The sequence below is a fragment of the Dipodomys ordii genome, unplaced genomic scaffold (genome assembly GCF_000151885.1).
Source record: "Dipodomys ordii isolate 6190 unplaced genomic scaffold, Dord_2.0 Scaffold29, whole genome shotgun sequence".
Taxonomy (NCBI): Eukaryota; Metazoa; Chordata; class Mammalia; order Rodentia; family Heteromyidae; genus Dipodomys; species Dipodomys ordii.
Genome location: NW_012267245.1, coordinates 6,632,732 through 6,655,302, shown reverse-complemented (window position 1 = coordinate 6,655,302; position 22,571 = coordinate 6,632,732). Strand labels below are relative to the sequence as shown.

The 22,571-nt window shown below is 52.9% G+C and overlaps 1 protein-coding gene across 1 annotated transcript in view; it reads left to right on the top strand.

Annotated features, from left to right (window-relative positions):
- Positions 1 to 22,571, top strand: part of Sema6a (sema domain, transmembrane domain (TM), and cytoplasmic domain, (semaphorin) 6A) — a 77,048-nt gene that overhangs the window by 42,070 nt on the left and 12,407 nt on the right. The window contains exons 14-19 of the mRNA XM_013016017.1: positions 142 to 282; positions 366 to 446; positions 2,300 to 2,358; positions 4,227 to 4,247; positions 4,386 to 4,436; positions 9,020 to 9,187. Of these exons, the coding sequence (XP_012871471.1) occupies positions 142 to 282; positions 366 to 446; positions 2,300 to 2,358; positions 4,227 to 4,247; positions 4,386 to 4,436; positions 9,020 to 9,187 (521 nt within the window). The remainder of the gene's footprint in view (positions 1 to 141; positions 283 to 365; positions 447 to 2,299; positions 2,359 to 4,226; positions 4,248 to 4,385; positions 4,437 to 9,019; positions 9,188 to 22,571) is intronic.

Genomic DNA, 22,571 nt, shown 5'->3' with positions numbered 1-22,571 from the left:
CCCGGCTTAATAAAACCTTGTTAACACATCTTGCTTGTATTTCCCGCCCTGGCCGATATGCGCGTGCCCGTGCGAGTCTGTGCGCGTGCGCGCAGGATGTGTGCCGCGTCTACTGCATTCACCAGTGCGTCTGACCTCCAGGTGCAGCTACGAAGGGGTAGAAGACAAGAGGATCATGGGAATGCAGCTGGACCGAGCCAGCAGCGCCCTGTACGTCGCGTTCTCCACCTGCGTGATAAAGGTCCCTCTCGGCCGGTGCGAGCGGCACGGCAAGTGTAAAAAGTATGTATTCGGGGCTCCTCAGAAGAGGCAGCGGCTGGGAGGAGGCTCCGGCGGAGGGGCTCACCGGCCTCCTCTTCCTGCAGAACCTGCATCGCCTCCAGGGATCCGTACTGCGGCTGGCTGAGGGAGGCGGGCTCCTGCGGGCAGCTGTCCCCGTTCAGCAGGTAAGGGCCACGCGGGGTGGGCGCGGCCTGCGCTGGCCCCGCGCTCACAGACCCTCCACCCGCCCGCCCCGGGCTGCGGCCTGGACCTGGGCCTCGGGAAGCAGCAGCATGGCCGGCTCTCCTCTGCGTTCCTAGCACACCCCTGGTATATTAATTCCAACAGCCTTGCAAAGTAGGGCTGTTGACAATGCTGGAATATTCCGGGCTTCCTCTTGGGAATCTTGGGGATGGAGGAGGAAGGACCTCAATGCACAAGGGAGCTAAGAGGAGGCTTTGTCTTCTTTCTGAGTTCAGTGAGGAAGCAAAGCTAGCAGGATTATTTGGAAACGTGTGTGTGTGTGTGTGTGTGTGTGTGTGTGTGTGTGCGTGCACATGTGCACACTGATACGCTGACAGTCTGGGGGTTTTGCTCAAGGCTGGTTGCTCTACCACACAAACCACGGTTCTCTTCTGGATGTTTTCTGGTGGTTCATTGGAGATAAAGAGTCTCATGGACTTTCCTGCCCGGGCTGGCTTCGAATCACGATCCTCACATCTCAGCCTCCTGAGTAGCTAGGATGACAGGCCTGAGCCACCGGCGCCCGGCTTCCCTGAGTTTTTCTTTTGCTCTGCACTTCGTTATCTTTTAAGTCGGCGTACCAAAGAGTTGCCTTTCCACACGTCGGTTCAGTGCATCCTGATCCCTGTGGCCCTCTTTCCTTTCCTCATTCCCCTCCCAACACAGCCTCCCGCCTCTCCTTAGTTGCACAGGACGCAGACTCTGTTCTCCACACCGGCTCTGTGTCCAGTCATCTCCCCTGCCCCTGCACAGGCCCAACACCAGCTTCCTGGCATTCATTTCGCTGGACCGTGCGCTTGTTTTTCTAAGGAACGCCACTGCTGGAATCCTCCCCTGCCAACACAAATACCAAATTATGTGACGTGAAGTAAGTCAGGCCCAGAGAGACAAAAGACACACACACACACACGTTTTTTTTCTCTCCTCTGTGGAAGCTTAGGACGCCTTCTATAAATGTACAAGGAAATACGCTCAGGGTTGGGTGTGAGTGCACCCGAGTGTATTCACCCGAGTGTGTGGTATTCCCAGAATGGGATCGTTCTGAGGACGCAAAGGGTGCAAAGCAGCAGCATGTTCTCCCAAAAGGCAAGTCCCTGTGGATCACTGCGGGTTGCCTATTAGTGAAATCGTGCTTGTGAGAGGCGTGAGGATTCCATAGGCCACGGGTGGGCGAGTGGACTGTAAGATGAAGAGGAACGTGCCGAGGATTAGGGCAGGGCTCAGCAGCGGGCAGAAGTGATTCCTGAGGCACGTGCCACCTCCGGCTGCCCCACGCATCCACTGCGTAGACATGTTCTTGCTTGGGGGAAAATAGAGAAAAGCTTCTGGGAGAGCCCAGGGGTGAAAGAGGAGGAGGCAGAGAGTCAGAGACTGCTTTTTAGTTCACAGACTTCTCTGCTGCATGTATGAGGAGTGTGTTTAAACATTCGAACTTTTTCAGTGTTGAAGAAAGTCATCCCAGCTACTCAGGAGGCTGATATCTGAGGATCGCGGTTCAAAGCCAGCCCGGGCAGGAAAGGCGCTGAGAGACTTTATTTTCAATGAACCACCAAAAAGCTCACATGGTAGAACACTCACCTTGACTAGAAAAAGCTGAGAGACAGTACCCAGGCTCTGAGTTCGAGTCCCAGTATCAGTGCGCACGCACACACACACACACACACAAAAGCACAGAGAAAGATACTGAAAAGGAGGGGAGATATAAATAATCCTCAAACCAATCAACTGTTTGAATAATACCTGAATTAACTTACAGTGTCTATTGGTGTCTTTGTCTTTTTTTTTTTTTTTGCAGACTGGCTTTTGAGCAGGACATCGAACGCGGCAATACAGATGCTCTGGGAGACTGTCATAGTAAGTCGAGATTTTTAATCTGTGTCTGCTTCTGGATACACATGCTTTTATCAACCAGCCTAGCAGTATTATCTGTCTCTCCCACGTGTGGGCCTGAATACAGACAACACCAGAACTAGGGGTGGAAATCACCTCCTTCTCTCCGGACGGCCACGGTGCCTGAGGATGGATACCAGCCCTGACAGTGCTCTTGTATTATTCTGACACCTGTTCCATTATTCTGATGCTGTGGCGCATATTAATTATAGCAAAACAGCAAGCTATATCAGCACTTCCATTACATGATGACAGTTCTGCTGTTTTTGGTTTTTTTTTTAATGTGCGGTAACACTGTATTGTAGCCAAATAACAAGAAGATTGATTACCGCGCCCTAGTTTTGTTAATGGAGTGGGACTGTTTTATTCTCGAACATATCGACTCGTGAATGTAATTATTTTTCCAAATTAGATTTGTGCATATTACCATTTGAGATTGGAAAATAGTTCGGATATAACCCACGAGGACAAAGTGATTCAATAACCTTGTAATAAGTATTACCTGCTTACACTAACCTCAGAGTTAATTTCAAGCATTCTTAAATGGGGACATTTTGGTCAGAGCTTTGTATAAAGAGCCCTTGTCAAAATCCTGTCCGTTTGTCCTCAGGCCCGATTGATAATTGTCTTCTAAAAATGCTTTATGAAGGCTGATGTAAAGAATGTTCTCAGAAAACGTTTGGCTTGTGATGATTTTTTTTAAAGCATTATATATGTTAAACTTCAAGAAACTCGCACTCAAATGGTACCAAACGCAATTTCTAAGAAAGCAATCTTGTCTGACTTCTGATAGTTGATTCTATAATGCAGATCATGAGGAAAGAAAAATCTGTCTTTGAGTCACAAGTGCTGAAATTTCAGACTTGGTGGCATTTTACCTTTCCACCTGGAATTTTTCTTTCTTTTTGTGAGAGATCACATACAGGCAAATAGGCAGCCTTATCTCCACATTCCTGCTCTCCTGTGTTTTTACTTGCAGATAACATACCTTGTGAAAATTCTAATCTGTCGTGTTTTTACATGCACATTTTTTTTTTTTTACAAATTGAAAATTAGCATAGGAGATGGTGTTCTGCTACAGGGTCTCTATCACATTTGTGTAGCATTGCTGGTCCATAATTTGTGTGTCAGAGGTGTGTGTGTGTGTGTGTGTGTGCGCGCGCGTACATGAGTGCGTATGTGCGTGCGTGCGTGTGTGTGTGTGTGTGTGTGTTCCCAGCTATCTTATTAGCTGATTCTTGTAAGTTGCTCTTATCATACTTTCTATGATCTAGTGTTATGTATAAATGTCTGTAGAAAATAGAGAACTCACTGGGTATCGGATCAGCAAACACAGGAAGAATGTGAGGACAGACACTTCCCGTGTCTGTAAAAGGGTCCGCTGTACCAGTAAGCTCGGGGTCCTCAGACAGAGGGGTCTCAGGAAGCCTTTATATCCAGGGCCAGGGTGCTAATCAGTGTGTAGGTTTGGAGTTTTCGTTGTGTTTGGGTCTGGTCATCTCCTCTGGGACTGGGACTGAGGGTGCATCCAGAGAGACCCCTAAGGAAGAGACATCTACCCGCCACGCCCCTCTGTATAAAGCCAGGCTCCGAGTCTCAGCAGCGACCGTTTCCTCTGCAAACTCGCGGTATTCTCTCCTCGTGGGGCAGAATGAGCAGGAGGTGTGGGACCAGACTGAGGGTAACGCACCCTAGGTTCCGAGCGGGAACGTGAAGGTACTTCCCCAGGAGGGGGACTGCGTGTGGCACACATCCAATCGCTCATTCCCTCTCAGTCCAGAAGAGCGAACATCCAACAGTAAAGTAACCATCTCCTCCCTCTTCTCTTTCAGATTCCTTCGTGGCCCTGAATGGTAAGGAAGCTACTACTGTCATCATTTAATAGCAGTGGGAATCTACCTGAGAAATCCTCTCTTGCTAATCCTTTTCCCTCTCTGCAAACCCTAGGTTCCTCTTTAATTAATTTTTTTATCCTCATTATTTTTTTATAGACATTTCAACTCCTCCACCAGATCATGAAATGTCTTACAACGCAGTGTATGGTCAGTCCACTGATACACATATGTGATACTCACTTAACCCTGCGGTAGCTTGTAGCTTTCATTCCTAAACCTTGCGGGCCGGATGGGTTTTTTTTTTTTTTGTGAGTTCAGGGTCCCAATTCACTAAAATTATTTATAGGTCTAGATTGTGCGATGCGTCACACACCTCCCTCCTTGTCAGAGAGGTTGACGCGCGGGAGACTGAGTCCTAAATTTTTAATCCACCCGACATGAAATAATGCCAACGTCTAGGAATTTAATGAACAGATTTAATGAGTTCTTGGGGGAGAAGAAACTGAATGTGGGTAAAGCCTGTCCAGTGAGGGGCTCGTGTTTATAGTGGTGAGACCGTAGCTCCTCAGCAGATAGAGAACACAGTCTACCCGGGCATTTATCCCGCCTGTCAGGGTAAAATACCTCCGAGAGATCAAATCTACGTAAGGTGCCGGCACCGGTTCTTCTGAAGCCAATCTTTTCGATATAGGGCGGGCTCGGCCCCCTGAAATTTAAGCTCACTCAGAGTGGGTGAACATCCAAGCATCTTTTGGAAAATGGATAAACAGGATTGATCCATCATGTACCTTTACATCTCTCAGAGTGCTGCCCCCCCCCAAAAGATCAATGAACCTGTGACTGAGACAGGAAAAACATCTCTACCGGCAAACCTAACCTTCTGCGTTTCAGTGAGAACTACAAGCTTAGCGTTTAAGAGATGCAGTAAAGCAGTTTTGAGACAGTCTTTAAACAGAGAGGCAGGTAATTAAAAAAAAATAGTGGGGGAGATTAAAGAAAAGAGGAGAGAAAACAAGGCGATCGATCTGCTTCAAGATGGCTACCGCGGTGCCCGGCGGCTGGATGTAATTTATGAGAGTGAGGGAGAATGCCCCTTTGAAGCCAGATTGTCTTATAAACCGAGGCTGTGTGGTGTGCCCAGCGGACACGGTGACACGAGGCGGGGTCCCGAAACCTAGCCCTCAGAACTCACCCCCTTTCACACCCCTTCATCTGCAATTCGAACCAGAACACCCAACACCACAGACAAGGGTGGGGAAACAATTACTCAGGAGGCCAATGGCACCTACCTTAACCTGAGCCTTCGGGAAAAGAAAACCCACTTACAGCGCCCGCCCTTCCCCGGATCCTAACTGCGCAGTGATCTGCTGGGATTGAACCATCCCCACCAGATAGTGAGAAGCACAGGCTCTGAAATGAATTGAACCGGCAGGCTCATCAGCCGTACGGAGACTTAATTTTTTAACTCCCGGGGAATTCTTTCATATAGATGGAATAATTAAGCCCAGGGAAAGTCTTCAGGGGCAGGAGTCATTCTGCAAGCCAAGAGCCTGATTTCCTTTTCAAAGGGAAGTCAGTTATTCATCCTCCGATCTTAACACTTGAAAGGCCAGGGCCCATCCGTCCCGCGGCTCCTCATCTATGGGTGTCTGTGTTGAAACCCCAGAGGCGTGAAAGCTCTTTCAGCTAATAATGATCCTGTCCGTCTGGGGCTCCGTCCTTCTCGGGACGTGGTTAGGTGATTACTGGACCATCCAAGTAGTACTTAAAAGCTATAGAAGACTTGTAGGTAGGTAGGTAAGTAGATAGATAGATAGATACATACATACATACATACATACATAGACAGGCAGGTAGGCAGACAGACAGAGAGAGAGATTGATAGACAGGCAGGCAGGCAGACAGACAGACAGATAGATAGATTGATAGACAGGCAGGCAGGCAGACTGATAGGTGGATAGATAGATAGATAGATAGACAGACGACAGACAGATAGATAGATGAGGATGCGTGGATGAATTGATTGATTGATATTATTATTCTATATTGACTATTACAGGAAGAGCTATCTTGCAGTTAATAAGCCCTGAAGATATTTCACTAATTGATGTCTTCCTTCTTCACACCAGGTTCTTGTAATAGGCCCAGGATTTGTAGCATTAGAGGAAGGACCAAATGCTTTTTTTTTTTTTCTTTTTCTGAGCACAAACACAGACAGGAAAGTCAAAAGTACACCTGCACTGTTTCTGTCTGTGTCGAAGTGCACACCCCCTAGACTAGCAAACCTAAAACCCCGACCTACCCAACCCAGGTAGGTAATGGGACCATTTCTATCCACCGTGCAGACTGTACGTTGGCAAAAGCTCAGTGCAGCACCGGCCACCTACGCAAGAACCCCTTTTAGTGAATTGGGCCCTGATTGTGTCCCTTCTGCCTTCCTCTCTGTGTCAATTTTGCGTCTCCTTTGTCACCTCTAATTGGCTACAATCATTGCTACTAGATTAGACGGGAAGGTTGCTAACCTTTAGAACCGCCATGACTCGTAGATGTAGAGAAACACCATGGTGCACTGAAGTTAACTTTTTCAATGTGTCTGCTTTTTCTTCTATTTCTGAAGGGAAAAAAAACAATACTATGTTCGTTCCCTTGAAGAGATGTGGCTTTCCCTATCAGAGCGTGTATCAATCTGTTGGCATACCCTGATAGACAAAACCATCTCAAGAATGACTGCCACGCTTCAGCAGTGCTGTTTTTGTTACCGTCTCTTAGGCAGTGCCTAGTAACAAAAGCACCTCGAAAAAGCAAGTGATAAGAAGATGCATAAATACTTTTTTTGTAACTTTTTTTAAGTGTAGACAGGCTCTAATACACATTCTGATCTCAAATTAAGGACCGATGCTTAGTCCTGTAATGGTGTGGGTTGTTTTTTTAATTTTTTTGTCAGTCATGGGGCTTCAACTCTGGGCCGGGGCCACCATCCCTGAGATATTTCACTCCAGGCGAGCGCTCTACCAACCCCAGCCACAGCACCACTTCCCGTTTTCTGGTGGTGAGATAAGAGTCTCATGGACTTTCCTGCCCAGGCTGGCTTTGAACCGCGATCCTCAGATCCCAGCCTCCCGAGTAGCTAGGATGACAGGTGTGAGCCACCAGCGCCCACCGGTTTGTTTTTAATACGGTGGCTCTAAGATTTTTGAGAATCAGGTACGCCTTCCTCTGATTTAACCTCCCGCTGTGCTGGGTTATTTGTTTTCCCCCTTTTGAGTAAATGAGATGCATGGTTTCTCTAGATTTACATATAGAAAGTGCGGTGGGTATGGCACTAACACTTGAGCGGTAGGGAGGAGAGACTGATTTCTCACATTTGTGCAAGACATTCTCCCACCTAACCACCATCTGGCCCACATTAATTTCCCCTCGTAGCCGTAGCTTTCCATTACCCATGACTTTTCCATGTATTTGCATTTGCAGCATATGGGCCTGGAGATTTTTCTACAGAAAACGTGTCCCTCGGGCACATCTTTCCCCTAGATTACCATATTAAGAAATGTTCTCCCTAAACCATACTTTTGGCATTACCATAGAATTGCACCCTTGAAACAGTTCAATGGAAAGTACTCAAAATGTCCATCAATTCAGGTAAAAGAAATTCTTGCTACTCGGACAGGAGGGTTTGGCACGGTGCTTTGGGGGTTTTGTTTTGTTTTTCCTCCACCTCCCTCCGTGTTTTTCTCCTCTCTGCCTTCAAACCTGTATTTCTAATCACTTTCTTACGCTAGGTCCTGGATTTTCCCATAGGCTGACCGTCTATTTCATTCAAGCTGTCTTGAATCCAAGAGCGGAAACGGAGGTTATATTTTAGACCTCAATGTAAACAAAAAAGAAAGAAAGAAAGAAAATTGTGTTTCCCCATTTCCCAGGCTGATTTTCCTGACCCTGGCTCTCTTATCAGCCCGACACGATGAGAGGTGAAAAGCAGAAACACACAAAAACACAAGCATTTCTGAGTCTCAAATGAACACGTTTTTAGCAGCAGGATACAGGGCTATTTTCAACAGCAAAACAACTTAAAAGGCAGTGTCAGGGATCACGGAGCCCTGCGTACGCACACCGACTCTGTGGCACACAAGTGTGCCAGGCCCAGTGAAACACAAGCACGGGGCTGGCTTTCTCTGCTGAGCAAAATGGAAAGAAACAAAAGCGATTTTTTTTTTTTGCCAGGGCAGGTCGGTCATGGGTCTTGAACTCAGGGCCTGGGTGCTGTCCCTCAGCAATTCAACTCAAGGCGAGCGCTCTACCACTTGAGCCACAGCACCACTTCTGGTTTTCTGGTGGTTCTTTGGAGATCAGAGTCTCACGGACTTTCCTGCCTGGGCTGGCTTTGAACCGTGATCCTCAGATCTCAGCCTCCTGAATAGCTAGGATGGCAGGCGTGAGCCACCGGCGCCCGGCTACAGAAGCTACTTTTAAAGCACACCTCCTGTCCTGTGCGATAAATGTTCAGTCCCCTCCTGAGAAACCCATCTTCCAGTAGTCATTACGATCAGAGAGGCCTTGCGTGCCTTTGTCCCGTGGCCAGTGTTTTCTTTATCACGTCCACGGAACCCCTGAGTGAGGCTGGAGTTGTGGGGTGCTCCCACAAGATCTTCCCAAAGCGCCCGTTCCTCCAGCCTTACCCCGCCACTGGCCAATTGCACACCTCGACAACCCGTCTCCCCGTTAGCTGACAGGCTTCCCGCCCTGGGAGACGCAGGCTGTTTGTCCCTAACCGTATTTGTGATGGAAAACAGGGCGCACCAGCCCCCTCTGGCCCAGCACCACCTCGTCGGGCTCGGCGGCAGGTCGAGAGGGGTTCGAGTCTAGGGGAGGCGTGCTGGACTGGAAGGACTCGCCGGCGTTACCGGGCAGCTCAGACCCCCTGGGGGCGGTGTCCTCTCACAATCACCAGGACAGGAAGGGTAAGGCCTTGGGACCGTCCCCTGGGCGGCAGGGGGAGGGGACGGAGTGGGGGGGGAAGGGGAGGGAGGAAAGAGCAGAGAGTATGTGACTGCTTCCAGCTGCCCCCCCCAGCCACGAAACGCCACAGCCACAGCCCCAGGCTCCAACCACGCCGGGCCACAGAGAAGCCACACATCACAAATAACAGCACCCCCTGGAACATTCTCCACGCAGGGGTCCGAGGCGGACTCTGGCCCCTGTCCACCCCTCCCCAACGCTGAGATTTGGGGGGGGTGTAGTTAGGGGGGGACTGCCCGCCCACCATGCCACAGAATGCAGGGTGTGGGCACCGGCGAGCAAACGCAATCAAAGCAAGAAGCCATCCATCAGGGAACTGAGGAATCGCAGGGCAGGCGGCCGCTGCTTTTTCCCTTGGCTTTTCTCTTCGGCTGTTTCTTCTACCCCATCTTGCGTGGGGTTGAATTTGAATGCAGCCCTGCGTCTGTAATTATCCCCGCTGAGGCCAACAGCTCAAACAAAAAATATGTTATTTGATCGAGCAGAATTTGCTGCGCATTTGCCCCGGACAGGAAAGGAAGCCAGGCAGAATCAAAGAGACCCCACTGTGAGGCGCCCCCCCCTCCATCCCCCTGGCGCTCTCTGCCCGGCCGCAGACAGGAAATGTCCTCTCCTCCTCTCCCCGTCGGCGGCTTGCCGTGATCCTTCCTACTTCAGCTGCAGCTGCAAGCGAAGAGGCCTTCGCTTGTCCGAAAGCCGGCCTTGTAAACCAGAGGCTCAAAAGCCCGCTTATGTGGCTCAGCCGGCCGCCCATCCAGAGCGGTTTCCTCTGTATGTTCTCAAGAGGCCCGTGGGCCCAGGCTGGGAAGGCACCCTGGCGTGGCTTTCCTGTTTGCTACATACATTTTTTTAACTTTATTTTGATAAAATACTTTCCAGGCAGGCTCTCATGCACTAAAAAGCATTAAAATGCTGTGTGTGTGTGTGTGTGTGTGTAAAATGTCATGTGTGTATGCATGCGTGTGTGTATGTATGTAAAATGTCGTGTTGTGTGCGTGTGTGTAAAATGCTGTGTGTGTATACTGCTCATGAGTGTGTGTGTGCGTGCGTGCGTGTGTGTGTAAAATGCTGTGTGTGTATGTATGTAAAATACCGTGTGTGTGTGTGTAAAATGCTGTGTGTATATGTATGTAAAATGCCGTGTGTGTGTGTGTAAAATGCTGTGTGTGTATGTATGCAAAATACCGTGTGTGTGTGTGTAAAATGCTGTGTGTGTATGTATGCAAAATACCGTGTGTGTGTGTGTAAAATGCTGTGTGTGTATGTATGTAAAATGCCGTGTGTGTGTGTAAAATGCTGTGTGTATACTGCTCATGAGTGTGTGTGTGCATGCGTGTGTGTGTGTAAAATGGTGTGTTTGTGTATACTGCTCGTGAGTGTGTGTGTGTGCGTGCGTGCGTGTGTGTGTGCAATGCCCCTGAGCTTCTTTTTGCTTCCTGGACCCAGATGCCCCCCCAGCACCCCGCATCTTCCTCCTCTGGTACCCTTATTCTTCTGTAGACTCCAGTTTCTCCCCCTGCCCTGCCCTATGCCGATGTCAAGGGAGCAAAGAAAATAAGAAGTCGATGTGATCTCTTCAGCTCTCTTTAGTGCTGGGAGGGGAAATCCCGGGGCTGTACCCCAAGTTCCAGAGTGTCCTTACGTGTGCTGTGTGGCCTCTGCTGAGCCCGGCGTGGGTCCTCACGAGAAGAAAGAAATAGCACCTTCTCTGTGCGTCCAAGCAGAGTTTTCTAGAAAGACAGCCTTTCTAGGAACACGTCAGATCCATCAGCCAAATGTCCCGATTGTCTCTCTCGACTCTGTCGAGAGAGGCGGCCTGGGTTCCCGGGGGCCCCCCGCACCCCCGCCCCTGGGGGTCATGGCTTGGCTAGCTGGTGGCCAGCGGGGCGGGGCGTGTCCCCGGTGGTCTTAGGAGCGCGTGGCCGGCGCTGGAAGCAGTGTTCACATAGCCAGGCAATGGTGGCAGAGCAACGCATGCGTGTTTTCACATGATCACTGCCCGCGCTTCCGGCTCCTGGCCTTGCCCCGTCGGACCGGAGTGGCGAGTCCGATCGCCGGGCGGACGGACGGAGGAGGGGGCAACGCCTGTGAGCAGCGGCGTGGAAATGCAGCGAGCGCCCTGAATGTTCCCCTCACTGTGATCTTCCTCTCCTTCACCGGTTCCCTTTGTGCTGTGATTTTGATTTTGTTTGGTTGTTTTCGTCCCCTCTGCTCTGAATGATCTTCGCGGTCCCTGTCCGTGATTTGTTCCCGCCCTCTGTTCTCTTCCTGGCCGAGCCTGGTGACTGGCGGGGGGGGGGGGGGGGGGCTTGCTCGGTTGGAAAAGTCCCGTGCCTTTTCTGATGCCCCCCACGGTCCCCTCACCTGAGCCGACCTGTGCTCCCTCGCTTCCTCTCCCACCGGCGTGGGTGCTCGAAGCGATGTCACATGTGTGTGAGCCCCCCCGGGGTAGGACATGCGTGGTGGGGGGGGCCTGGGACCCGTGTTCTGTCCCTCTGGGCTGTCTCATGGGGATGTGACATTTGTGTGCTCCGGCTCGGAGGGCGGGGGACGCCCAACACACTCTGGAACTGCTCCCCGGCCCCTCCCGCCACCCCTGCCCGGCGGGGCGGAGGCCGGGCCCCCCCCCCGCCCTTTATTCCATCCTGGCCACCGGAAGAACAAAAGGAAAAGAAAAGAAAAATAAAGTCAGGCACCGGTGGCTCACGCCTGCCATCCCAGCTCCTCAGGAGGCTGAGATCTGAGGATCGCGGTTCAAAGCCAGCCCGGGCAGGAAAGTCCGGGAGACTCTAATCTCCCATAAATCACTAGAAAACCAGAAGTGGCGCTGTGGCTCAAGTGGTAAAGCGCCCGCTGAAGGACAGCGCCCAGGCTCAGAGTTCAAGACCCACGGCCGACAAAAATAAATGGAAATTTAAAAGAAACATAAAAAAGCTACGACGGAGCAGACGGAGGCCGGCGCGGCCCCCGGGGTCCAGAGTGTGCTGCTCCCCCCCCCCCCCCGCGCTGTCCCCGCTCTGTCTCTGATCGAATCCGTCCGTCCCTTGCATCCCGTCCACGCACCGTCCTCACCCACCGCCACCCCCTTTCTGCTGCCATTGTTCTGCGCCTCTCCCCCTCCCCTCTGCCCGCCCGCCCGCCCGCCCGCAGGGGACACATTCCAAGGTCCTCTCCTTCCTCACTGGGATCAGGGATCCAACGCTGTACGGATCCCGTTGCTATCGGGGTCTGTCCGGTGCTATAGGGGTCCCGTGCTCTACGGGTCTGTAGTCGCACTAAAGATGCACAGGAAGAGACCGACAAAGACCTCGGAATCAGGGCTGCAGAAAATGGTGGCCTTCTCTCTGGGTCACTGCCCTGGCCTTCCATCCCTTTGTCGGTCTTGATTCCTGCATCTGGTTCCTGCTGCTTTTCTTTAGAAACCGCTTTGATCGTTGTGCGTGCACACACACACACACACACACACACACACAGAGCCAACCACTGTCTTTATCTCCATATCCCACAAGGGAGTCTCAGAACCAACCCTTGAATCAGTCAGTTGATAAACTGGATGCAGCCCTGAGCTTGGTTTTGCCACATCTAAAGACATAGATACACAGACCCACCTGCGCCCTTTCCCCAGCAAGACAAACAGCGTCTGCTTTCCTCTTTCTTTCTCTGTGTGACGCTAGCCAGTCCTGACAGTGAGTGGCCACGTCTCGCCCCAAGTTTCTCGCCCCCAAGTCACACACAGCACGCGACCCGGTTGTCACGGGGAAATCCACGGGGCGGGAGCAGTCAGGCTGGGAGCCGGGGAGGCCGGGGGGCCGCCGGGCGGCAGGAGCTCCCGCAGGGCCGCGATGGCGTCTCCAGCTCCGTCGCTCTAGGGAGAGACGCTTCTCTGATTCGTTTATGGCACTGTATCCTACCCCGGGGTCTCCCCGAGTACGGTAACACCTTACGTACGTAGCATGGTTTGGGGGTGTCGAGAAAGCCATGACCTTCAAGAATGCGGAGGAAATGGGGCTCTTTGCCTTTCTCTCTTGCTCTGCTTGATGGCGTCAGTGAACGGGTCTCCGCTTGGTCAGTCATTCCCTCAACTCGCGCCTCGTCCTGCTGACACAGGGAAGAGACCCCTGCGGGTCCCTCCCGCGGCGGTCAGCGCTAGCTAGAATTCGCCGTGGTTCCGTCCGGTTGATGCTCTTTGGATGGAAAGCGACGCGTCCGTCTATTCATAAGGATGGTGTCGGCTTTCTTTCTGGGCCACACTTGAGAGGCGACTTTAATTAAATATGAGATAAATAGCCGGGCAAGACACGGCAGGAACATAAAATCGTTCAGGAGAGAGTCAGGTAGAGGTGGCTTGTCAGCCCGGTTAAAATTGCAGTTATTGATCCTTGCCTGGCTCAAGTTTGGGTAAAAAGCGGTCCCGAAACCATTAAAATGAGAATTCAACTTTACCGAGAACTCTGCCTCCGACATTTTCCGGGAGATTCCATCACGGCTCACCCCCGTGTTGGCCGGACCCCGGAGTGCCAATCTCTGCACGGTGATTACACAATCCAGGGTTTTCTGATTCTTGTCCAGCTACCTGGCTTTGTTTGTGCTTGCAGGGGGAAGTTTGGTCACGCTTTCAAAATTCCCTTTTTAGGGCTGGGAAGGTGGCTCAGTGGTTGAGCGCTTGCCTTGCATGCCTGAGGCCCTGGGTTTGATTCCCAGCACCACATAAGCAAAAAGAAAAAAAGCCGGAAGTGGCACTGTGGCTCAAGTGGTAGAGCCTTAGCCTTGAGCTGAAGAGCTGAGGGACAGCGCCCAGGCCCAGAGTTCAGGCCCCACGACCGGACCCAAAAAAAAAAAAAAAAATTCCCTTTTTAAATGGAATTAGGCTACAAAGGAATCGGCTACTCTAGATCTGATTTTTTTTTTTTTAATGTGGCAATTTTGGCAGGTGCCGGTAGCTCACACCTGTCATCCCAGCTACTCAGGAGGCTGAGCTCTGAGGATCACGGTTCAAAGCCAGCCCCGGCAGAAAAGTCTGTGAGACTCTGATCTCCAATGAACCGCCAGAAAACCAGAAGTGGCGCTGTGGCTCAGCCAGCCTTGAGCAAAAGAGCTCAGAGACAGTGCCCAGGCTCTGAGTTCAAGTCCCACCACCAATAACAACACACAGAAATTGGCCATTTTTTTCCTACATACCAGCAGGGACCTTAGCCAGTTAGGACTCAGTTACAGCCGGTTAGTCTCAGAGGGCTGTTCTGTACCCTTGGTCACGAGCCCCGACTTCAGGGCCGGCCGGCCAGTGCTAAGAGGGCAAGAAATCCCATTCGGGGTGCGAATGTGAGCCTGAAAGCGTTTTAACACCACAGTACTGAACCCCACCGCACGTGGGTTTGAAACAGCCAGATCGCTCCCACCGAGCAAGGTCATTTCTTGCTTCCTATCAAGTCATACATAAGTGATTTTATGTATAGAGAAAATTACCGCCCTCATGACAGGAACATGGGGAGAAAAATAGGCCTCGCTGCTCTGCCTGGCTCCAAAACTCGGGCTCCATGTTCTCAGCCGTTTGCTCGGGAGCAAACGTTGCCACAAACAAAACGCGTTTCCAGAAGCATCTCCCGTGGACCCTCTAAGCTCAGGCGGACGGCATCTCTTTTCTGAAACGTGTGATATCCTTTGGACTTGGTGGTGGAATGGAGCAGTCTCAGACTTTAAAGGAAGGGGTGCTTTCTTGCGCGGGTATACGGTACCCCTGTAGCAAAGGTGCCTACTTCCTGGCAATTAACTGAATCAGGAAGAAAAAAGATACAAAAGATCAGAGGCAAGGACTACAAAGAGGCAGGAAATTGGTTCCCTTTGTTCCAGACCCCTTTTGAGTGAGAATCCATCTTAGTTTTGAGGGTTCTAGGGAGGAAAAAAGAAAATCTCCTGGCAACCTTCTCAGAAATCAAGAATAGGAGCTACTGCGGCTGCGGCGGCTGGTGGTGGTGGTTTATGCAACACAACGTTCTCAAAGATTTTAGTACAGGACTACTTTGCTGTTTGTCATCTGTGCCCCGCGCAGACGCAGTATCATTTTCACAACCGTCTCTTTAAAATGCTATAGAAATGGAGCTAATATCCATTGACATGTTAGAAGGGCCTGGATAAAGAGAGGGAGATGGGGGTTATGACCCGTTATATTGTCATGTCAGAGTGTCGTTTTTTTTTGTAAATACTGATAGAAAACGGAATCATCTCCCAGTGTATTTCTCAAATTCAGTATGAGCCTTGAGTTAGTTACGCATTCTAGGGATCTCTTGACATCCCGAGACCTGTTCAAGAGGCTGCTGGTAACTTTCTCCATGACGGTATGAGAGCCAGTCTCTGATTGCACGCACCCTCGCATGCTTACAAATCCACAGGAGCCCGTGCCAGAGAAATGCAAAATTGAAAGAAAAAAAAACTTTTAAAAAAGACGTTCATCCTATGAAAAACGTTTGTGCCAGTGCAAGGGCTTGAACTCGGGGCCTGAGAACTTAGTTTTTGGTCTCCAGGTTGGCGCTCTACCGCTTGAGCCACAACATCACTTCAGGTTGTCTGGTTGGAGAGAAGAGTCTCACGGACTTTCCTGCCCGGGCTGGTTTTGAACCTCGGTTCTCAGATCTCAGCCTCCTGAGTGGCTAGGGTTGGGTTGGTTTCTTTCTTCCCGAGCGCCGCGTTTGGCAAACTCAGGCCTCGGGCCTTTCCTGCCTGCGTAGCAGCTGGTCGCGGGGGCAGGAGGGAGACTGTGATCCAAGGAAAGGGGCGAGCAGGTCACAGCGGGTTCGGGGGGGAGTGGGGAGGGGACATCGCGGCCTGGGTAGGCTGGAAGAGGCTTCGCTGACACCGGCCACGAGGCCCGGTGGGAAGACGGCGCAAGGGACTGCCGGAGACGCGGGCGGGCAGGGGACACGGGAGGCCGAGCGTCTCCCCGTGTGGAGTCAGCGGTGGCACCCCGCGGTCGGTGCGGGGTGGCGCGTGGCGCCCGCCCTCAGGGTCTGTGTGGCTATGGATCGCTGCCGGCAGACCTCTGTGGGCTCCGAAGGACTGAGGAGAATTATGCTGTGGTCAGTCAGGGGCCACGGGGAGATGAGGGGGGAGGCCCCTCCGGGCAGGTCAGGGGGTGGGAGGAGGGTGAGCACAAGCAGACACGCGCAGGTGGGCCCTGAAGCAGTTGTACAAAGGCGGGCGCTACCGTTCGGCGATCTTGCTCCATGTCACCCCGTTCCATTGTGTCCCCCCCTCCGTCCCGGTGAACCCCACCCCCATTTCCCCAGGGCCCTAGAATTGGTGAGGAGACACCGTCTGTGAATTCCCCGTCCGTGCATCTGTGCGCACTGGCACACGACCGTGCACGCGTTGACTTGTGCGTTTGTAGATCCGTTCCAGCTCCCGCTCACGAGCACGCACGTGTCCCCCCTCAGTCTCTCCAGAGGCCCCGTGCTAGACTCTCACCCCCGCGTTCCCCCCCCCATCCTCCCGTCTTTGGCACCAAAACACCCAGGATGAGGGAGTTTTCTGACAGCTTAATGGAACTTTCTAGTTCCCCGGGGGACGAGGCTAGGTGCCATCTTCGTCACAGAACATCTGCCTCGTAACAACCAGTCCAGCCAGCCTGTCTTCATCCGGATCTTGTGTCGTCTTCATCAGTAAACCGGGACGGACAGAAAGCGAAGTAGTGAAAATGGGTCGTTTTCCCCAGGAAAACCTGTCTGTGGTCAGCATGACACAGGAGACCGGCTCCACCTCCCCGGCCTCACTCAGAGCACAGGCCGCACAGCTCGCCCTGGCAGAGCGGCCGGAGGCCCTGCTTCCCTGGGGGCTCAGCCAGGAGGGCAGAAGTTTAACCCTTGCTGTGAATCTCGCGGCGTGCGATGATCTCAGGGGGGCCCTAAAGTGAACCCTAGAGGGGCGTCCTAGGGAGCGTTCATGGGTTGGGCTGTTCTTAGGTGTCCGAAAGCCGTTACAAGGCAGGCTTGCACAGGTCTGTCATCGTTAGTTAATCCTTCTTACGTTGATGGCAGTCTACAGCTTGGAAGTTATCTGTGCAACGTGGTTCATTTTTTTTATCTTCAGTGGAGTCATAGGAATTCTCCCATTCCAATTATCTTTAAATTTCATGGAGATACGTGTGTGTGTGTGTGTGTGATGTGTTCTTTTTCAAACCCAGTTACTTCTCACTGAACTCAGAGCCTCGTGAACCCTGTAGAACTCATGTAACGAGCCGAGCCGGCCCAGCCAGCCGCTGCCAATGCCCCGAGCCGGCGGACAGGGAGCTACAGGGCTGCAGCCTGCCCCGTGGCTAACCTTCCAGATTAATTAAAGCCTGTCGCGTCCCCTCTGTCCTAGCTGCTTGTTGAAACCCAGACGTAGCAGGTGGCCATGGACACACGGTCTGACTTTTGCTAAGGTGACGCACACACCCACGAATGTCAAGGCCTCGGAGCATGCTGGGCTTTGCCCGTCCATTTACCTGCCCGCAGCTGGCCGGGGCGTGGTGTGGACTCTGTTCTCTCTCCATGTCAGAGAAAGACCCTTCCCTGGTGTCTTTTCCCTGGTGCAGTTGTGGAGAGGAGCCGGCAGGGGTCTGGCGTCCTGGGCATTGTCCGGTGGCCGTGGACAGGTTTTGAGGTACACTCGATGCTTCCCGGTCAGGAGGGCCTCTCTGAGCCGGGGGTCAGCCCCCTCGAGTCCCAGGGTGACTGAGTCCACTCGATCTAGGCCAGGCCTAGGAAGGGCTGGCCTCAGCCCTTCCTGATGCCCGTGGTTATGAGATGAGGCCCAGCACCAAACCGTTTTTCTCTGTGTCTTGGTGCCACCAGGCTACCAACTAAAGAGGCCACGCTCGTTTTTGTCCGCAGCCTGGGTTGGTGAGGTGTTTCCCGTTCTCAGCCAGGTCAGGATCGAGGTCGTAGAGACCTGGATTGGAGACTGGACTCTAACAGAACCACCACACCGTGAGCGTTAGAACCGCTCCGAGCTGAGGGTATTACGTAGCCCGGCTGTTAAAATAAACAGGGTGGGGGAGAGTTTTTAAAAAGCAAGAAAGAAAACAGGCTGTTGTGGCTCACGCCTGTCATCCCAGCTACTCAGGAGGCTGAGATCTGAGGATCACAGTTCAAAGCCAGCCCGGGCAGGAACGTCCACGAGACGCTTCTTGCCAAAGAGCCACCAAAAAGCCGGAAGTGGCGCTGTGGCTCACGTGGTGGTGGTGGAGCATTGCCTTGAGCTTTAGAGCTCAGGGCCAGTGCTTTGGGCCCTGAGTTCGAGCCCCAGGTCCGTTATCTCTGGGATTACAGGGGTGTTCAGTAGGGGGGGGCAGTGACATGTGCGTGGCTGCGTGGTTCACGCTGCCCTGCGGGGTTGTGGCCCTGGCAGGGAGGTTTGGAAAGCCAAGGAGAACGGGGTGGTAGATGGCACATGCCCAGGCCGTCCTGCGGAGCTGGAGGAGATCACGGGCGTGTCTTACCATGAGACCAAATCCAGTTTCTCTCTCCAGGCCGCAGAGCTGTGGGCATGTGCTGACACCCTTGTCAGGGCCCAGGGCGGGTGAGAGGCCCGAGCGCGGCTGACCCCTCTCCAGTCCCCTGCACGATTGGAATGGGGGATAGGCGGGGAAGGGGGGATCTAGTGTCAGCTGCGGTGGATTTGATGGGGTCTGTGTTATTTCATAGTTGGAGAGGGCGGACGCGAGGTACTGGGGGCCGTGTATACAGTGGGAGGGCGTTCGTGCTTACAACAACAGCGACAAGAATAATAATAACTTCAGAACCGTGCTGGTTGATATTTACTGATACTAACTGATAATGATTGATCATTCTTACTTCGAATTACATGTTGGGGGAGGAGGGTTTTTAGTGTCTTTCCAGTGCTGAATACTGAGAATATTCCCTCTCAGGGGAAAAAAAAAAAAAACCAACAAGAGCAGAGCCTCTCTTCTCGCTCGGCTCTGCCCATTTAGGTCACAGTGGGCCGGGAAGTCTCTCGGCCGCCGTGGGGCTGGCTTCCTGCCCTTGGAAGGCAGGGAGGGTAACCATCCGGGTGAGAGGTAGCCGGTGGTTAATGAATCGATCGACGCAGACATCTTTCAGATACTCTTTTCATTACCCACGTTCGATCGGTGAGCTCACAGGGCCAGGGTGTGAGAGAGGGGGGCCTTGAACCACACCCACCCCTGGGCTGGGCAGGGAGGCCCCTCCACGAGCACCCCCCAACACGGGCCCAGCAGGGGGGTGAAGCACCTTCCCCTCCTAGATTGGCTGGTGCCCCGGTACCCACGCACAGACGTCCAATTGTCCGATTCCACCCCAGCCTTCTGCGCTCACAAATAACCCGTTTTCCTCCCCTGCCTTCCTCCCAACGATCCCAGAGCCAGCGTCTCTCCTTCTGGCTTCGAGCCCATCCCCGTGTGTCCGCGTGGGTTTCTCTCGATTCGTGGGATGGATGCTGGTCTGTAAACGCCAGGAGGGGACGGGAGGTAATTCCTGTGAGCAAAGGTTACCATCCCGGGGCGTGACCAGAACCCACCGAGCTCAGACATAGTGGCCACTCCTGTGTTCCATGGCCGAGCCCGGGGACGGCAGGGTTATCAACACGAGAGTGCACACGCGGTCGGGATCTGAGGGGAGCGATGGCTCCGCAGAGAACGGAGCTGCTGTTGGCTCGACATTTTTCTGGTTCTACTGTGTAAACAATCTCTGCATGGAGGCCCCTCCCGGAAGCTCACACACACACACACACACACACACATGCACGCACATGCTCTCTCCAGTGGCTTCTACCACGTCTGGGCCTGACGAGGCTTGGAGCGGCAGGGGGGACCTGGCTACTTCCCTCTCTTGGGAGAAGAGGAGCCAATGGGACGGCCGGGAGCAGTTATGTGCCCGCCCCCTCTGGATCTTTCCGTCAGCCCCTGGCTTGTTGTTGCTTTTGGGGGGAAATCTTCAGGCTTTCAAAAGCACTGTGTGATCATCTACCCCGCGTGGGTCGCAGGAAGATTGTGTTACTATTAACTTTGACTGTCACGTGTTGTAGGCTGTCATTATGTTAATAAGGCCTAGAGCTGTTAAATTGTGTGTCAAAGGGTCTCCCGGCCTGCTGGAGGGAAACTGAGGCTTTCTTTGACCTGGTCTCTCCTGTGGCCAAGCAAGCCCTCGGCCCCACAGCCTGGCCAGGCCACGAAGCTGATGGATCGTGTCTCTCCAGGGCTCCTTTGCCTCATTCGGGGCATGAGCAGAGGACTTTACTTTCCCAAGCTCACAGTCACCTTCTTATTTTCAACCACGCTTTCAGTTTAATCTCTGATCTCTCTCGCATCCGGTGAGCCTGGAGTTTTCATTTGCCAGGAGTGGGAGGGACAGCAGGAAAGCCACGCCCCCTCCCCCACCCCCGCCACACGCACCCTGGCATCTAAAAGAGGAAGAGATGCAGAAAGGGTTTTAAGGGCAGTATTTGCATAACAAGATCAAATGAACAAAAACAGAGCCAGTTAGAGACATCACTTTGCCTGGAAAGCTCAGCTCCTGCTTGTGAACAACTGGAAACCTGAACCCAAATGTCAGGTGCTAAAAAAACCGTCCGGGTGCAAAGAGCGGGTGCTTTCTGTGCATCTGAGGTCACCAGGGCAGGGGCCTGAGAGGAAGGGGAAGACGCTACGGACACGTGTGAAGAGTTCCCAAACCGAACTGCGGGCGCCCGTTTGTGCACAGAGGTCTCCTCCCTTCGGTTCACTGCGCCACGGAAGCCCGTGCGGAGAGGCAAGGCGGCGGCGGAGGAAGGGAGTTAACCGGAGCTGTGCGTAGTTTAAGGCTGAACGAAGGGTGGATTTTTGCAGGAGCTGAGGGGGCCAGGGGCCGGCGGCCACGTCCCCCTTCACGGGCACGCATGTGCGGCCAAATCACACACACACGTACCATGCACTCCACCCAGCTGCAAGTGAGTAGGATTTGCCACTGCACGTCTCTAGAACCAAGACCGTAATTCCCTTGGGCTCGCCTTGTAGCTAGTTTGGCCCCACGCACAGCCCACAGTGGACAGGCTACTGGCCGCCACCCGTCGCCCTGTCCCTGGTCCTCAAAATCGCCTCAATATCCTTCCCCCAACTACTATGGAAGAGAGGGGATGCGGGGGTTAATAAACAGGGAGTGAGCAGACTTGCTGCGTCCCCCACCAAAGGGACAGGGCTGGAGAATGCGAAGGTCAAAGGCACACAGCGTCCTCTTCCAAGCTGAGAAGGCGGAGCGGCCCCAGTGACCCTGGAAATTCAGGACAGGCCAAGCTGACCTTCCCAAGCCTGGCAAGAGAAGCATCATCAATTCAGGAGAGACGCAGACCTCAGGAAAGAGGCTGTGAACGTTTATGGGAAAAGAAATAGAGCAGAGGAAAGAGCGCACGGAAGATGGCCCGCCAGACCTCGCCGCCATCCTGACCTCAAGATCCATAGAATTGGGGCCCTCGAAGATGGCTTTCTGATTGTTGGGTGTCCTAAAGGGTTGGGGTCCTAAAGGACCCCGTCAACATACCCTTTTGTCGTGAAAAGCTTTCCTTCCTTACTACCCACCGCCGGGTGTGGGGTTCTGGCTGACCTTAGGCCCGCCCGAGAAACCACCAAGCCACTGCGCGAAGTTAAAACTCCTCCTGGTCACAGGTGCATACGTGAACACAGTTCCGTGACCGTGGTTCAAAAAAGAACATTCAATAGACCCAACTCGCAATCCGCACCGGAGGGAGAGAAACAAAATCAGTTGGTATTTTAACGTAGCAAGGAAGTGCAGATGATAAAGGTTTTCATGAGTGCATCCACGCGGTGAGGAGGGATTTGGATGCAAGGCACCCCCCACACACACCTCCACCTTTGGGGGGAGCTCTGCCAGGAAAAAGGTGGGAATTATAACCGACTTTCTTTACTGCCTCCACCGCCACCCCCGCCCAGACTCAGTTTCCCAAAGCTCGTGAAGGTTAGTCTGGGATCGTGGGTGTCTCGTACCCAGAGTCGTTTGCCTCGAGATCGCTGTGTTTCTACCCATTTCCCTGGGAAGGTCAGCCCCTGGCAGCCGAGGGTGATGCCATCGTGAGAGAGGAACAGAAAAGAAAGGAAAGCCAAAACTTGAGCCCGCGGGCAAGAGGGCTGGAGAAGAGCCAGAGGGTTTTCCTTCAGTCCACTCTGTCCTAATCCTGCGCCGCCCACAGTTGCCCGTAAAGCGCATCACACGTCATCTCAGAGAGAGGCGGGGGGGGGGGGGAGGCGTGCGTCTGCCGCCCCGTGAGCATATCTGGAGTGGTCAGTGTGTTTGTGGTGTCTCCGACCACACAAGTCCTTTCCCT